The following is an 18,772-nucleotide window of genomic DNA, read 5'->3' as shown; positions in this document are numbered from 1 at the left end:
AAATCTTGACAATTAAGAACTTCATATTTATATGATATAAATTTTTATCTGGTAGTTTGTAAACTTTATAGAGAATCTTTTTTTTATATTACATTATTGTTATGGTAGTGTATGAAAGTGGTTATGAGGATTTGGGGTTTTTTCCTATTTTGTTACTCTATAAAATTGTAAATACTAAATTAGATGTTCAATGACATTTTGCTAAATTTCTTTCAACAAGACTGTTTTTCACACAGTGAAAAGACTGCTTTTTAAAGTGTATTTTTATGCTTCAAATTTTAAGGTCTTTCTGGTCATTTAGAAGATCCTAATCAAATCAGAATAGAGACTTAATGCCTTGCTTCTACTTCCTTTTCTTTGTAATCAGATCCAGAAAATAAAAGAAAAAAGTATACACTTACAACAAAATAGTGATTTATTTGATGAGCATTATAAATATGAATCCACTAGCTATAAATCACATAATATTCTCTGAAATCTCTGAATAAAGTGCAGAACATCCTGCCTTTTAGCTGCTTGACACTAAGGCAACTGTGACAATTTAAAATGGCATCCCAGTCTTCTTTATTGTTTGTGAAAGAAATCAGAGCCTTTGGAATGGATACTAAAGGAAAAAGAACACTAAACACATGCAAGTAAATATAAAGAAAACATGGTGGAAGCCAAGTTTTGGGTTTTAATTAACATTTTTGGGCTATACGCTCTTCCTGAAGATTAAATCAGTTAAGTACTTTGTAGTAGACAAAGCATTGTGTAGACATTAATATTTGATTACTGTTTGAATATTTTTACTGTTACCAGAAGAGGAATTATTCTCTCATCCTGAAACACTGAAATATGCATTCAGTAGGATCTGGGAGCTCATGTTCTCCACTGTAGTGCTTCTGTCATGAAGAGACTTAAAGGAGTCTCAAACTGAGGAAAATTACAATTTTATTTAAAAAGACAAACTTAGGGTAGTAAGTCTCTGTAATCCAGACTGTCCTTGTGAAGTTCATCAGAATTTTAGTCACAATTAAGGAGTGGAAAATGGAGAAAAAATACTTAAAGACATATTGAGGACAGTTATTGAAATTGCCAGTATATAGCAGAGAAAATACCAGCTACCTTGGGTGACACTGGAACCTATTAAATGTACGTCTGAATATGGATTTATTTTTTTTTAAATACCTAATTCAAAAGCAAGCAAGCCATGCAATACAGATAAACTTTGCTTGGTAAATGATGTGGTAACACTTAATTCTAAAGCACTACTTCTCACTCCTGAGCTAACTCATACAGAGGTTAGCACGGCCTATTTGCAAGTCCTACTTGAAGTGAATATTAGCCAGAAAACCTGTGTCATTCTACAAGTCTGATAGATTTATAATAAAAGTAGCATTTGAGGTACTTTAAGAGGGAATAAGTTTGAAGGTGATCACAAAACACCAGAGTAAACTTTTTTTTTTTTTTAATGTGGTCTCTGATTCAGTAATATCCATAGGGCTTGTTCAAATGGGTCTAAAAACCATTCATTGCTTAAATGGAGACTTAAGATGCTGGTATAAAAGCTGAACAAAACCTTGAGTTTCTACAGATGTTCAATGTAGTAGTGTAATGGGAAGCTGTTTTTCTTGGTTTTATTTGCTTTTATATTTAGTGAAACCATAGTTAAGTTCTATAGCAACTGCTGTAGGAAACTAGAATATGGTGAAGATTAATGCTCAAATGTCAGAAGCTGCAATTCCATTGCAATGATTTTTGCACTTCCAGTTTTTATTATTTACAGGTTTTTGTCAGCTACAGAACCTGCTTGAAACATTTCAGCCTTTTACAAGCCTGACCATATTTACAGAAAATACACAAATAACTAAATATGAATAAAGTGATAAAGAAACACATAAATTACATTCTTATATTACTTATTCTGGAATTGCCTCTCTGTTAATATAGACTGAGGCTGGAAAATCTACACCTCTTCCCAGACAGCTTGGATGGCTGGATGATAAAAAAAACCCAGCATATTTGCACTCTTTTCTGTGCTTTCACACAACATTGCCAGAAAGGAACTGTTCTAGGTTTTACTGCTTCATAGATTGGTTCCTTGGCTGTAATAACTTCTGCTACATGGCTGAGAAATGAAAATAAACCAAAAAACCAATGTATTGATATACAAGAATAGGAGACACAGAACCAAGAGGGGAACAGAAAAATGGCAAAAATTGCAAGGGAATTAAGAAGACCATTAACAAAGGCAAATGGCTAAAAGGAAAGAAGAAGGAACTTTAAATTACAGAAAATTATATGGCATACATTCCATAAGTTTCTATTCAAAGAGCATAAAAAAATTTTTGGATAAGTCATAAGGAGGAGTCATCCTGGCTCCAAAGCACTTAGTTCTCCAAAAAAGAAGAGCTACCTTGATGCTTATTGCATTAAGTCCAAGGCCTGAAGGAATCAGAAGTGGCATTTTTCAACTCTTTCAAAGCCTGACTGTGTTCTTAGAGCATTGTTCACTTACACTCCCAGTAAAATGCCTTCACTGAGTGAACAACTTGTCCTGTTACTCCTCTCTCTACGAGAGCAATGCAGGAGCCAATATTTGCACACACTTTGTAATTGAAGGATATCCCACAGGGTTGGGATGTTTTATGTTTGGGAGGTTCTACTCCTTGATGAAGACTCCAGACCTCACAGCCAACATGGCAGTACAAGAAAACTTTCCACTTCTCTACTCAGATGGCTAGCAAAGAGGAATTTTTCAGTCTATAAACTTGGCGGGGTTTTTTCTTTGTTTTTTTGGTTTTGGGGTTTTTTTTGAAGTCTCAAGTGTAAAAAGTTTCCAAATTTTATTGAGCCATTGCAACCTTAATCTGGTTCCCTAAGGAAAATATAGTGCACCTATGTGACCTACAAACCTAAGAAATGTAGCATTTATGTCAGTTAAAGGTCTACCCAGTGAAAAACACTTTTAAAAAGTATAGTATTTTCATATTTCTCATTGATTCTGGTCTGCCTCTGCCTAGATAAAATGATAGAAATGTTAACATTACCTTTTATGTAATTTGGACCAAAAAAACCCCAAGACCAACATAAATCAGAAAGCATTTCACATTAATAGAAAAATGCATCTCTTTTCCTTCTCATTTGAGAAATTTTGAGCATCTGCTTTTCACTGTTTTTAAAATAGAGAAAAGAGCAGATAAAATAATTCTGATTGAATTCATAATTAAAAAAAAAATTGAAACAATGTACAATAATGGTCTAATTTAACTTTCTACTCATAATTTTAGGGTTCTAAACATGTATCGCTATCTCTTCTCATTTATTACACTTCAGACAGACTGAAGAAAATGGAAAAAATAAGACAAAAGTTTTCAGAAGTGTATTGTATATTTTAAAGGCTCTGCTCTCAGTCCTAGTGAAGTCATACATTGCAGCTGCTATTAGTTCCATCACTGTATTTGAAAACAACCAAAGTGATCACTGCTTCTTTAGGTCCTCTGTTAGAAAAGTTAGTGTTACACTAGCTAAATGTGGCATTAAAGTGAAGCTGTAAAGTCCAAACAGCATTATGGAGAAATAAGGTCATTTCCTAGTCAAAATCAGTTTATTTCCAATTTTGCCATGCCTTCTACTTCAATTTTGTACCTACTGACACCAGAACTTCTGATATTGGACTTCAAAAAGAAAAAAAATAGATCTCTTTCTACAAGGTAGTTAGTATTATGCTCTTGTCTGTCAAAGTGGCAATTTATTTTATACTTTCTTATCATACCTTGAGAATTTTGCACATTATCTCATAAACTGAAAATGTTTTCTCAGCTCGTGTCCAATCCCAGGTTGTGACCTTTAAAAAACAAACAAAACACAAAATAAACAGAAAAAGAAATGAAGTTATTTTTGTTGATTTTTAAGAATTAAGTTTATTAACAAAAAAAAATCCCTAAATTATTTACATTGATTAAAATATATTCAGAAAGACCAAGCACTGCCTCAAAGCAACATCTAGCAGGGACCAGACCCTTCCATCTAGGAGACGTCCGCCCTGTCCTTACAATGCAGATCCTCTGCATGCAGCCTGCTCTATGCAAAATGAAGATACTTTCCCAGGGAACTTGCAGGGTTTGCAGTGAGATCCTGAGAGGATGCAGCCCTTGAATTTTCATCTCGCAGAGCCCTGCCCATTAGAAAACACACTTCTCACCACTTTCCTCCTTGTAACCAAGTGCCACTATTTGCTCCCAATCACCGGCAGCGTTTGCAGATCCACAAAACCAGTCCCCAACCTTGCAATGTCCCAGACACCTACCCACACCCCTTGAGATCCAGAGGGAAAAAAACCAAGCATGAAGCAACACAGGCAAATGTTAATTTTTCCTTTTTTCTTACCAAGATCAATCTACTCCTGAATTCTAACAAACTAAGATTTGAAGAATAGTCTTTTTTTTTTATTTTCCTCTTTGTTTTGTGTTTTCTCAACTGTTTTTAACTGTGTTCATTTTAAGCAACTGTTTTTATGCAGAAAAAATGCATATATAAAAGAATTAAATTAAATCATGGAAGGGTCGGTGTAAAGACTTAAATGAGACAGAAAGAGATAGATTAATGTATTCAGTAAGGGAAGAGATAAGGCAATATCAGAACAGTGTATAAAATTTCCAAGGAAAATGCAAGCAGAAAACAGGAAAATATTAAAAATGTCAAAATAAACAAGAAAGCACAAAATAGAATCAAATTGAGGTTATAAATGGAAGAATAATCAACTTAATGGTAAGACACTTTGGACAGTGGCCCATATCCAAAGGAAGACAGCTGTATCATTAAATTTGTTAGACACAATGAATAGGTTGACGAAAACATACATTACTGCTTCTACCATATTCAGGATAAAGTTTCTGAAAGTTTAAAAAAAATTTTAATAGCTTCTAGAGCCCAAGGAACAAAATATTATATGAGATCAATTTATTTCTTATTTAAAGAGAAAGTAATCATTAATAGATCAAAATTATTTTGATGCTGTAGGAGAAAATTCTATATCTAACTAATTTTTAGTTATAAACATTGTTGTAATGGAAGGTCCTTTAAGAAAATCACAGGTAGGAATGAAAAGTTCAAAAACACAGTGCTACAGTTCCTCTTCTATTAGAATTTTCTATATTTACAGTCATTGTCAAATGTACTCTTCCCTATCTTATTGAACTGTGGGTATTAAACCACAAAGCTACTCTTTCTTCTATGGACAAAAAGATAAATTTCTCACCATGAACAGAAAAATGGGGAGAGGAGCCTTGCTACAGTCCCACTGAGCCCACAACACCCAGTCACACCAGAGGAAGTCTTATTGTGCCACGAGGAAAAGTCATTATTATTGCTCCTGAAGCACAAAGTCATTTGGAGCAATGTTTAAAAATTTACGATAGGCTCCATATTTTGGGAGAGAATATAGGAGCTCCCTCTTCTCCCCTGGTTTCCTGATTTTGTTTGTAACTGTAAAGGGAGGTTTTTTCAGGTCAAAACAAAACTCTTTCTGTACAAAGATATGTGCAAAACAAAAGTAATTGTAGAATTAAGATGCCCATAGAAATTGCTGCACCATTCACTTTTAATGTTTTCATTTAAAATATTGAGTAGCAAAAGAAAGGATGTTAGTAGCTCTTTCTCAAGTAAATTTCTATTTATAAATTGGAAGAAATCAAAAACCCCCAGCGTTGACACAATTTATAATTCTAAAGAAGAAAATGTGCCAGGAAATAATAGAAAAAAATAATAGTAAATAAGTAATTTTCTTTAAAAACTTCAAAATGAAAATAAGAAGCACTAGGATTGCTCTTTTATCTGAGCACGGAAAGTAGAAGTACTATTGATCAAAAAGATAAAAAAAGAGGCAGGGGAGGCTGCTGATAGACATCGTTTAAACACATGCTTCCCTAATGTGTTAGAATTTGGCAGAGACTGGGGAAATACTTTTGTTTTATTTTCTGGTTAAGAAAGCTTGCAGAACACCTCTTTTCAGAAAACAACTTTGTCCAAGTAGTTTATACTGCACATATAAAGTAAAGCAGTTTCAATTTTAACTACACTTTATACACCTCCTAAAAAGAAGATCTGAAACTGTCATTGAAACTTTGCTCATAATATTTTCTAATCTCTGGAAGAGACAAACCTTCAAAATAGCAAGCTTCACTGTATATGTAAAAGTTTGCATATAGAAAATAGGATTTTGGAAGTGTGCCATTATTATATGCATAACATGTTAGAACTGGTTGAACTTTAAGGTCCTTTCTAACATAAACATTCTATGATTCTATGTCTTTAAGGCAGCTCTGTACGAGCGCTTCATCTGTCCTAAAAAAAGCATTCTCATCATTCTGCTTCCCTCCTACTCCATGAAGAAAAAGTATTTTTCTCTGCATTTGAACAGTTTTTCTATTTTAGACTAGGAATCAGAATCTGGCAATACAAATTCATTTTGTGCTTGCAGCTGAGCTATAAAAACTTGAGGATGGATTTCTCATCTCATATCAGCTTGCCAAGATCTTCCTTACTCATGTCACCATCGTTCAGGTTCTTCATATGAACATGTTCCTTTCACAGACATTAATCACCCCCCATCAGACATTTACCCCCTACAAGTATATTATTCCTATATATGTATGATTCTTTAGTAAAGAGGTGTGTGGTCTCTTCCATAGTTCTTAGAAATGAATAATCTTCCTTTTTTGTATTTGAAACAGGATTTCTCATCATTGTTTCTGATTCTATCTAGTACCCAGAATGGAGTTGGTTTTACTTGACAGGCAGCAAATGCTGAAGTAGGTTTGGCAAAGACAGGAGAGATGTTTTTGAATTAAGGTGCTTGTTATCATAATCTGACATTTTAATCAGACCCTGACAAATTAATTAATTTACCTAAGAGAGCCAAAATCCCACACCCATGAACTAGTCTACAAACATTGAACATATGATGTTTTCAGTTCATACTTACTTCCATTCCCCATGTCTTTCACATGTTTTTAAACCTTTTGCTAAATGAACACCAGTAGTTACTGATGATCAATCTAAAGATTTGCAAGATGACTTTGAACTACCTCAGGAAGATATTGCCCCAAGAGGTGGTAGATGCCCCATCTCTGAAAGCATTCAAGACCAGGTTAGACAGGCTCTGAGCAACCTGCCCCAGTTGAAGGTGTCCCTGCTTGCTGTAAGGAGGTTGGACTAGATGACCTTTAAAGCTCCCTTTCAACCCAAACTATTTTATGATTCTGTTTCAGGCAGGAAGGCGCTACAGCCTGACAAACACAGGGTTTAGCAGCAGTCAGAAAGGTCACCCAATAAACAGGAAAAATTAATCCACATGACTCTTCCTGCTGCAGGCATGGATAGGACTGCTACTGTCTCCTTAGCAACTGGCTTAAAAGTTAGCTAGAGGATCTTTACTGCATCTTAGATGTACCATAAGACAGTGAAAGTAAATTGCTGAGTATAAGACGAGCACTAAAATTTTGCCTGGTGTTCCCAGTGAGATTCCAATTAATATTTTAACTTAAACCAATTTCACTTGATTCCCTACCTTCCTTTTGGTGCTCTCAAACTTACAAAAATTTACATTCAGGATGGAATCTAAATAGAGACATGTTGCCATCTCTACAACATGTAAAAAGCTTAGATATTTCCCCAAATCTCAGCAGTTTCTCTAGAATGATTGTTCAGTTTAAATCTAACCATGTTGCTTTGGGCCTGTTCTGTCTGCCAAAAGAAAATTAAAAGCTCCCTTTTAACATGAGCAGATTTCTCTTTTATTTTTTAAGTGTTCATTTAAGTGTGGGAAAATAAGTTCTTGTAGATACCCAATCTGATGAAGAGCTGTTTTCCATCACTTCTCTACCACGCACCCTGGAACTCTGCTGTTACAGTTCTGCTAGCCCAATGAGTGGTATCTCATTGTGAAAGACTTGTACATATTATATGACATTATTATATTTAATAAGATTTGTTCCCACTAAGCATAAGAAACATACTTACTGGAGGTGCTATAAATTTATACAGGGAAGATCCCCTCAGTGCTAGGAACTTTGGTGTGTACATTCGGTCCTGAAGGGAGTCTTGTTCCCGTTCTTCCGTCCAGCCCATGTAGACTATCTGACAAAAAAATCAATAGTGTTGACAATTTCTCAGAAATTTTATGTGTTGCAAGTATTTCACGTGCATAAACTGATGTCTGTTAAATTTAACATAGCTGCAAACTTTGAACCCCAGACACAATATCATACATTGACAGTTTTTATAAATGATGCCTATTAGGACAATGCAAAAGCATGAGAAGAAATACTTATTGTACTAGCAACAACAAAAAACCTAAAGCACATACTCCAGGGGTGTTAAAGGTGCATTCTACATATTTGCTGACAGATCATGTCAGTGAAATTTAATGTAAGTGAAGTGTAAGGAGCCACCAGCCAGGAATTCTAAGTCAAGTAGCTGCTATTACACAGCAACATAGATAGACTCCACATGCAAGTTCACAGTCACACATTAAACAATATGACGTTACAAATTTCATTTCCAAATAATGTCAATTTTTTTTTTTTCTCCCTGAAAATCTCTATGTAGGAGTTTTGAAACTTTTTGCTTAGAAAGAGGAAATTACCAGACTATTTTTAGTCACTATTTCAAACAGACTTCCTCTGTAGGTACAACGGAGTTGTAGAATCCTGTAGAGTCTTACCACTACCAGCAGATCTTCTGACACAGATGTTTGAGCTAGAACTTATTCCAGCTCACTTTAGGATGTAACTTCCTACCTATCCTGTTAATTTTGAGTTACCCAATATCAAAATCTTAAAGAGTAGAAAAACACACTATGCCAACTTCTGGAGAACCACTGAAGAGGGAGTAGACACATCAAGGGACATTTGATTTATAACCGTACCATTAGTAATAAAACACATTTTCCAGTGCACACAGGTACACTACTGCTGCAGAAAATAGTTCAACCCATATTTCATACAGGGCTGCTCATGGGATAGATCTATTTCTAAATGTCTCTGTGAAACTGATCTCTACACTAACAAAGAAGTTACAGGACACTGTCTTCAATGTCAATAATAATAGTGTAAAGAAAATTATAATAATTATGAAACAAAAAGGTAAAAAAGTAAACAAGTTTGTAAGTGTACCCGTGGTATGAATGTCCTTAAAATGAATGTTTTCACTGCATGTTTTATCCTCCCAGATTTTAAACGTTGTGTACCTTTTGAAAATAAATTTACACTAGTTTATTTCTGTACTTTTGGGCAGAGAATTTTCAGCAACATTTCTTCATGAAATATGCATTAAAATAAATAGTGGGTCTATTGTTTTTCTTTTTCCCTCTTCTTTTTTTTTGGGGGGGGTGGTGACAGGGGAGATTGTATTTTTTTTCATAACACACTGGAAATTATTAGCTTTTTCAAAATCCCCTTGTATGAAATCAACACTATGAGTCTCTGTCACAGTTTATTGGATATTTTATGGTCTATAACCAGAGACAGGGAGAAGGTCCATTTTTCTCTTACTACAGGGACACCTCAATACTTAATTATTTTGTCAATATCAAACACTAAAACTGTCATATAGTCTCAGGTTCAATGAAGAACATGTGTTGAAGTATCTGCTCGTTTAGTGACTAAATAAGTTCATAAAAGTCAAAAAGAAGACAGATCTGTACCACAATATTCAACCATCAAAAAGAATGCAAAACACTGTATTTTTATGCAATAACTAAAAAGCCATGTTCTCTGAAATCTCATTCATTCCTGAAAGAAGAACAATTCAGAAGGGAAAAAAAACCCCCAAACAAACTGAACCCCAAACTGAAAGGTAAAGTAAGAGAAGTTTCAAATTATTTCAATTCAATGTTTATTCAATTTTTTCTCATTTCTGCTGTTTCATATGCTATCCATAAATAAGATCCTCATCCCTCTGACTCGACTGCAGTCTCTAGATCTCAGTGACTGAGGTGGTTTTACACAAAAGAGTGTGTAAGTATAAACAAATTGTACTACTGTCTGCAGAAATTTGGCACATTTTCTGTCTATAAATGAAGAAAAGGCATGATCTCTAATTTCTAGGAACTGAGACAGCTATGCTTCAAAATCAATTCAATTGAATTAATTTGGTTTCATCTTGATTTCTTTAATTTAAATTGGACACACAGCAAGATATCATCTTGCCTGATGATATTTAATATCCCTGTAACATTGTATGTAATCCCCTTTTACTGTTTTTCTCTTTCATATTTCTACATCTACAATTCATCACAACAACAGGATACAGTCACTCATGCTGTGCAGAGGTATTGATATTCCACATTTGATTGACTCAACACTAAAGTAGCCATGAAATTTAGAGCAATTGCTCCCTTAGATATTTCTCCTTTGCCTCTGTAGATCATGAGGAAAAATTAGATTGATTTTCCTGACAACCTGCTGTACCAAAAGTTTTATTAACAGAAAAACATTTCTCCTTCAGGCTCATTCAACACAGAGAGGAACTGTCAAGCAAAGGCTGTGTAATTATAATTAGGGACATTTACAAGTTTGTCTGAGTGCATGTGCATGTTCTCATGTGTGGATTAAAATAGCACAGGCTATACTCTGGAAAACAAGGCAAAACTCTACAAATACTTGATAACTATTTTAATAGATAACTTTTAAGTTCCTAAAGTGATCTCAGTTTATCTAAACATATTAACCATGTGAAATTAGGAACATTTACAAGTTTGTTTGAGTGCACGTGGATATTCACATGTGTGGATTAAAATAGCTACAGGCTACATTCTGGAAAACAAGGCAAAACTAAACACATACTTGATAACTACTTTAATAGATAATTCTGAGAATTATGATAACTTTTAAGTTCCTAAAATGATCTCAGTTTATCTAAACACATTAAATGTGTGAAATTAAATAAAATATTGCAATTTTTTATAAAATGAAGGTGAGAAACTGTTGAAAATTTTCACTTTTGTGGTAAAGTAGATGACATTTTTGAAACAGCTACTGGGAAATGTTCTGAAAAAGCTTTGATCTATATAAACTTATAGAAACTTATTTACCTGAAAGGGATTGTAACTTACAAAAGTAATAGTTTATGCATATATATGAACAGAAATATTGGATTAATATGATATATGAATGAGAGTTTTGGATCATATCTCAGTGTAGCTGCACATGGGGACTTGGCACATATGGCACTTCATGAAATTGTGAAATTGCAGAAATTTCATTTCTGAAAATAAATGCTTAGCACAGACACGTGACGAACAGATATAAATGCTAATCACAAATAGACAGTGCATAGCATGCTCCTTTATAAAATAAAAAAAAATCTAGTTAGTTTTTATCTTATCAAGTTTTTTTGAGTCCCTATAAAACTGTTGATTGTTATCAACAAATGTGGAAGGGGTGGTGAAAACAGATTTTATTTATGATTTGCATTCCATTTGAAAGATAATTTTTGTATTCCTGGTTTCTAACTTGCCTCAACAGTTCATTCTTCAAAATCAAATGGTGACACAAATTAGTTAACTGAGTGGCTGCTGGTTCAGTAACAAAGATTCAGTAAGTCATTATGGTTTATGACTTGAACCATGGACAATTTAAAAAAATCTATATTGAAATGATAAATGAAACAGGACAATTTCTTCAGTCAAAAATCCATAATCTTGTAATTTAGCATGTTCTTAAATCACACAGACATCCTAATCAAGCAAGATGAATTGCCATATTTTATATCAGTCCAACATATTGCTAAAAATGACTTAAATAGCCTTGACTATCAGGGTGACTTTTTCAGAGTTTTTACACATTATATTTTAGGAAGAATAGTAAGACAAAAATACAAGAACATTTCCCCAAAATGAAATGTAATATCTATGTGACATCATAAAAGTGAGGCAATTCAAAGATCAGAAAGGATTCACTGACAGCTTTTTATCTGGCAAGTCTAATACTCATACTCACTGTACGTGAAATTGTGCTGTAGGGTGACAGGATGAACATGGGATCCAAAGATTAATAAATATGTCAGACAATACAGAAGGGAAAGTAATGAGGGATGAGAAATTCAGATAATGCTCTCTACTCTGGTTTTAATATAATTTTCTCTTTACTTTTAAAATAGTTTTTTGGTATAGTCTAAAAATTCATTATAGTCAATTGTTAGCAGAAAAACAATTAAAAAACACACTGGAAATGTCAGAAAAAAATGGAAGAAAAAGGGTGGTCACAATGCAATCATTGGCCAAATCTATTCTGCTTAGGAGATCGTTTAGGAGAAGGCTTAGGAATTTTATGCTGCATAAAAAAAAATTCAAAGTCAACAGAAGAACTAATGACATAAAATTTTGAAAAATTTTGCCCTATTTTAAATGAAATGTCTCCTATCCTGTTTTTCAGGTTTTTGAAAAGCCTTCTAATCTTTCCATATTTTTTTTACTTCCCGCAAATTTTTTTTTCTTCCTCATGAAAAAAAAAAGTTGACTAAAACTTTAGCTATCACTGACAGCTCTAAAGACCACCATATTTTTGAACCACTCAACTACAGATATATTATTTCATCTAAGATTACACAAGTATTGTATCTCACAACTTAATCTTCTTCTGTGTAAGAACTCATATTGTCATCTTGCTACCAGATCAAGGCTGAGTATAGGTTTCCCATTTGGCTTTGTCTTGTTTTATTTTTAAAATGACCACACAAAAATTGAGGAAATATTATCAGGCCTTAAAGTAAATCATGTCAGAGAAAACAGAAAATATTTCTTAATTATGAAAGGTGATTTTTTGCTTACAATCCAGATAAATGAAAACTGGTATCAAAGACTGAAAACAGAGCACATTTTCTCTTATCAAACAACATCAGAATCAGAGCACAGACAGTTGTTTACTGTAGTAAAACCTGCCTGGACCTCCATAGGGATCTGCCCAAAATTAGCAGTGCTGTTCGAAAAACCTGCACAACAATTTGTTACATTCAACAGCATCCCATGAAAAAACTTTGCATATTCCCAATGAGATGTACTGGATCTTGTTAGAACTCAGGACTATATTGACTGCTGCATGCCATTACTCCCTCCGCAGTTTGAAAAATTATGGCTACATGTGGATACAGGACAGTTTCCCAAACAGGTAAAGAACTGTGTATTGCTTTTCCAGGTTTCTTCTTCTTGTTATAATCTACTAATCCACAGAAACATTTTGGCTCACTCACTGGATTTTTCATCCAGTGCTACGTGTTAATAGTCACAGCTTATTTCAAAGCACTCATTTTACTTATTTAAGACTTCTAAGTAGCTGTTTATTGAAATAAATTCTTCTAACAACAAAGTCAATTTGAACCTTAATTGGGCAACTGTGTGCCTTTGTCAAAATGTCAACATTAGAAGTTGGGATTTTTTGCCTCTCTTAAATTATTCAAGTCAATGCACAATTACGTGTATTTAAAATTCATTACAATTAGAATTTGTTCATTTTAATAAGGGTGATTAGCATTTAGAAAGCACAGACTTTTTCCAAGAAAGACCTTATGCAGCTGTTATTACAAAGATGGATTTGGATGCAAACTGCAGTATTAGATACCAATCTATATTAATTTCAGGAGTGTGTGTGAAATTATGAGTAGGAATGAGTACAAAAATAGCTCACGCTACTAGTCCTGTCTTCCAGGATATTGACTGGGTAATTAAAAAAAGATAAAAAATTAGCTAGAGTAGCTAGCCAGCATGTGGTAAACTCCCTGAAATGCACAAGGAATGTGTGCATTTTATACAGCATTAAGCATCTTCCTGCTAAATAGGTATGGTAGCTAGATGATGAAAAATAAAATCTCATGTTATCTAAAGTAATCTGCCTTCCTCACCTGACTGACCCTTCTCCTTTTTGTAGACTTCTGTTATTTACTCACCACATAACTCACCTTACAAGCAATTTACACATCAACACAATTTGAACAGCCCTGAGCAGGTTCATTTGATTTCCAGGATTACCACTGAGGAGGCTCATTCCTGATGACATCAGAGGCATTTTACAGCTGACCTGAGAGGCTTCAGATCTTCACTGATACTCTCAACAGAGCAGCTCTCAGCAAACACTTTGAAAATGTGCATGTCTCACACATTTCCTGACTAAAATAATTACTATATATCACACTATCATCATTTCCCCCTCCTTTCACTGTTGTATTACTGGAACCAGTAGGGTTCTGCTTTCTTTTATGGAAAAACACAAAAAAATCTTTGATATATGGCCATTTTTGAATCCCTACTTGTTAATTTTTCACCTGAAATTGGAGGTGAAATTTAGGAACAGGCACAAGAACGGCTGCAAATTTTTATCCAGGAGGAAATTTCTGGGGGATTTTAAGGGTTTAAAATAGATAACAGTACAATACAGCAAGCTCAGCACTCGTGAAAAGAAAGTAAACATCATTTATTTTAAAGTCTAGTAGCTTGACTGGTTTTAAGACTTGTCTTTTGATTAATGGAATTTTTTTCCTCTTCTAAAAGTACAGAGCATGTATTTTTCATGCCTAAAATAAAAATGGGTCAAAGAAAATTAGTTCAAATAATCGTGCTGGAGGGCATGACCTCTCCCTTTTGATGAACAACCTATCACATTCATCTTTTTCACCTCAGGGTAGACTACTGAAAGATGCTGAATGAAGAAAAAGATTAGAATATTACAAGTCACCAGACAGTGCCTTTCAGATTTTTGATGCGCAAACAACTGAGCAAACAACTAAATATTTATCTTTCTTAAGTAGCAGGGTGAGTGAAATATTTACAGAAACATTTAATACCATTCCTAACTTGTCCCAGGAGTATCTTTCAATTAGATTTCAATGACTGGCTGCAGATAACTTTTGGATTTTCTTTCTCTGTTTCTCTGAAAAAGACTGGCAAGCAGCACTTGGGCAGGACCAGTGCAGTTTAGGCTGGGTGGCTGTCCCTGTGAGATCACAGTGCTCGTGCAGCTGCCTTGCTCACACCCTGAGCTGACTGAACCGAGCCCAAAGGAGATAATAACATGGAAGAACCCCAAATGACTGAGTACACAGAAAATACAGATGAGGGGGTACAGGTTGTTAGAAATGAATTTTAGTAATAAATGTTTTGAGTTTGCATAACATCAGAATTACGTTTCCATAGAATCAGATGTTTACATTTCAAGGTGCTCACAAAGCCAGAATAAACCTGCAAATAATCACTGTGTACTAAAGTTGTCTTTGAAGTCTCTGGTGTTGCTGTTTGCACAGCAAAATAAACACACCTGAGAGAAATCTCCTTTTGTGGTATCAATGATCTCACAAGATCTGGCTTAGAAATATTTTTATATCTTTGTGAGAATAAAGCTTGAAAATTAGTAATTCACATATATATGTAATTATACAAAAGCCTTTTTAGACTTAAAATATTTTATTTAAATATTGCATGGAATCAACATCAATATTCAATATAATAAATCTATCCATGCGTACTTTTTTACATTTTCATTCTCAATAATTTAGATGGCAACTGATGAAAACAGCTATTAATACTTGCAGAATTTCTTTTACTATTTCTACTGAAGAACAGTTATTTTCAGGCCTGTCTGATTATCAAAATAAAAAGACTTCTGCAAGCTGCAACTGTCCTTAAGACTTTCTCAGGGGTCTCAGAGAACACAATTACTGCTTTTAAAGTCCCAGAATAATAAAAATAAATAAAAATTGAAATTGAAAATTGAAAATAAAACATTTAAAAATTTTAGAGCACCATTACTTTGCCTCTCAGAAATAAAACAATTCTTTTAAGCACTTAATGCATGTAACTGAAAGAAAAATAAGTCAACAAGAGTTGAAATTTTATTTTCAAATTCAATACAGAACTTGGAAACCTACAGATGAGAAATTTTGCTGCATCTGCACAATGTCTTTGGAGAATCAATGTTACTATTGCCAGTTACTAACAGGGAAAAAAAAATCCAAGAGGTGTTATAAAATTTTAATCAAATCAATAAAGAATACTCCCTAAGGTAATTTTGTATCTTATTAGCTTCAGCAAATAATCTTTTGTCTAATGATTTCACAGTTTTCAAGACCATTAAGCAATAGGTCTAATTAAGCTTAATTTCTAAATAGGAAGTGATAATAACTCTTCTTTATTTATAAAAAATGAACAATGCAGTAAAACTTCAAATCATATAATGTAATAAAATTGTATATTAATCCATAAATTTAATATATATATAGATAACAAAAGTATTTCTTTTTTATTAGAAAAATCAAACAGGACTTATACACTATCTTCCTTTAATTTAAAATGTATTTCAAATATATCTATAAAAGAAACGAAGACCACTTTTGAAAAAATAACAGTTGAACACATAAAACCTGTTTTTAAACAAACTGGTCCCAATGATCTTCCACTACAGCTGAATAGAGATAATGTTATGGATCACTGCTTTTCTCTTTCAACTGCCTTCAGAATTCGAACTTTCAGTCACAAAAGCCTGAAAAATAAGCTGTTTTTATAAAAACAAATAAATACTCTGCAGTTGAAATCTAGAGTAAATACTCTGACAGACAGTGAGATTTACTCACTATGTCCGTTTTGTAGCACTATGGCAAAGAAATTATGCAGTAAAGCACCACTGATGCCTTTTAGGGTTTTTTAAATTTCTCAATTACTTTTGGTGAGAGATGTTATGAAATACTCATACTTAAAAACAGTCACAATCTGATGGGGGAAAGTCCAGAGCAATCTGATTTATGTAGGGCATTCTCTGAGGAGGATTCTGTCCAGATGACCTACAAAACCTCATCCAATATAAAATATTCTGTGATTCTTGGATCTCAAAGCAGCCATATCTGTCTTGGAATCTGTTTTAAAGTGGTCTTGACTTACTGCTCTTACAAAAGCAGCTTCAGCACTGTTTTTATTATAGTTTCACTCTATTTCATTACTATATACAAATCATATGCAGTAGTTCACATTTCATAACCCATCCGTAGCTGCCTAGGATTTTCTAAATGTCCCCACTTTTTATCTACCTTAATTTTCAGAGAGGCCGTGTATCAAGTCTTTCACTGGAGATTTCATCCCTAAAATACACCCTGTAAAGGAATTTTTAGCACAGATTGCTTGCAGGTAAAGTACCCTTGAGAATGAAGACATTGCTCACAAGCAGCAATGAAAGATGTATCCTATCACCCCTTCTCAACTGTAAACAGGGGGAGAAAATGTTATGATTTGTGAAGGACCCTGATATACTATGGAGATTGAAGAGGAAGGGAAAAAGGAAGTAAGTCAGATGAGACAAGAATAAAGTTGCTAGTAAAGGACCAAAGTAATTATATATAACTGGCATTCTTACACATTCTTAAAGTAAATAAAATTCTTCTTGGATTATAAAGAAAATAAAAATGATGTTACTCCAAAATTACTTTAAATATCATTTGCAAACAGTGGTATTAAAATACAAATGTGTTGAGAAAGAGAACCAGAATGCAGTCCCATTCTGAAAGAGCAAGGCAAGGTAGAGGATAACTACTGCAAAAATATCACCTTCAAAAGTTAAAACAATCTTAGGGGGTGATTAGATGAAGAACATTATATTCAGCATGTTCTACATTATTATTTTCATGCTTCTCTCCATATCCTATTTATTAACAAGATGGGGTTTTGGTTCTGTTATAATAAAGATAGTTTTAACTTTTCTGCTTCTGTTTGGTTCTGTTTTGGTTCCATTATAATAAAGATGGTTTTAATTTTCCTGGTGTTTAGATTGAATCTAGGCTGTCATGAGGATTCTATAGCTGGTCAAATGCCAATTGCCTGTGGCAGGGAGCTGGTAGTAGTGTTCATAACATTTACTGAACTCACACTGCACTTACTTTTTGACAGTGGAGTAATACCTGTTATTCATTAATTTGTCTCTAGCATCTCAGCATTTCCATGAATTTTGCAATTTCATTGGAAAAGCTCAGTCTTTAAAAAGTACCAAGTGAGACTCATTTTTCAGTATCAGAGCTTCTTCCACTTGTATTTTTTTTTTAACACAAAGTGTCCCACTATCGTGTGAAATGGAAGGAAGCAACCCATAAATTTAAGATTGTGTCCCAAATGAAGCCCAAATTTCAATGTAAGATGTTGAGGCTCTCTATCCACAGAGGGACAAGCAAGCTCCTTCACCCATAGAAAGATAACATAACAACTCCTCTGAGGGTGCCATCTGTTGGATTGAAGAAGAGATCCTGGCAAAATAGTTTAAGGCCCTGTGAAGTGCAAACAGTGACCTGCAGGAACATTATTTAACAATTGATGGATGCAAACTCACAATTAATACTTAGCCAGAAGTCACTCCTCTCACAAGAGAGCATCTCTTCTTTCAAGCTTTTTATGCAAGGTCTCAAATGTCTGGATGGTATTTGCATAATAGGATCAGATCCTCTTCTTTCCCACTGTCTGGGTTTGGTTTTGAACAGCAGCCTACTTCAGCAGGAGGGGAAGAAGAGCTGGCTGCATTATTCCACCTACTGCCATCAGGGCAGGCGCGTGGGAGCAATAGGTTGGAGTGATGAGTGACTATTGCTTCCACTAAGCAAGTACTACAAACAGTAGGCTGTTAAACAAATAATGGGAAGCAGCAGGACTTCTGGATGTATATTTGCAGAAAACAGCCAGAAACTGTACACTACTGTGTCTTGATCCTGCTGGGCTTTGTGGGTACTCTTGAGCTGGCTTGGGTGACTCTGGTCACTCAGCATTTAC

The 18,772-nt window shown here is 34.2% G+C and overlaps 1 protein-coding gene across 2 annotated transcripts in view; it reads right to left on the bottom strand.

Moving 5' to 3' along the window:
• Nucleotides 1-18,772, bottom strand: part of SNTG1 (syntrophin gamma 1) — a 326,664-nt gene that overhangs the window by 46,975 nt on the left and 260,917 nt on the right. For both annotated transcript variants that reach the window (XM_059481150.1, XM_059481159.1), the window contains 2 exons: nt 8,005-8,121; nt 3,758-3,829 (listed from right to left, as the gene is read on the bottom strand). In XM_059481150.1, the coding sequence (XP_059337133.1) occupies nt 3,758-3,829; nt 8,005-8,121 (189 nt within the window). The remainder of the gene's footprint in view (nt 1-3,757; nt 3,830-8,004; nt 8,122-18,772) is intronic.

This window comes from Ammospiza nelsoni, chromosome 1 (assembly GCF_027579445.1).
Source record: "Ammospiza nelsoni isolate bAmmNel1 chromosome 1, bAmmNel1.pri, whole genome shotgun sequence".
Lineage (NCBI taxonomy): Eukaryota > Metazoa > Chordata > Aves > Passeriformes > Passerellidae > Ammospiza > Ammospiza nelsoni.
This window is presented reverse-complemented; position numbering and strand designations above follow the sequence as displayed.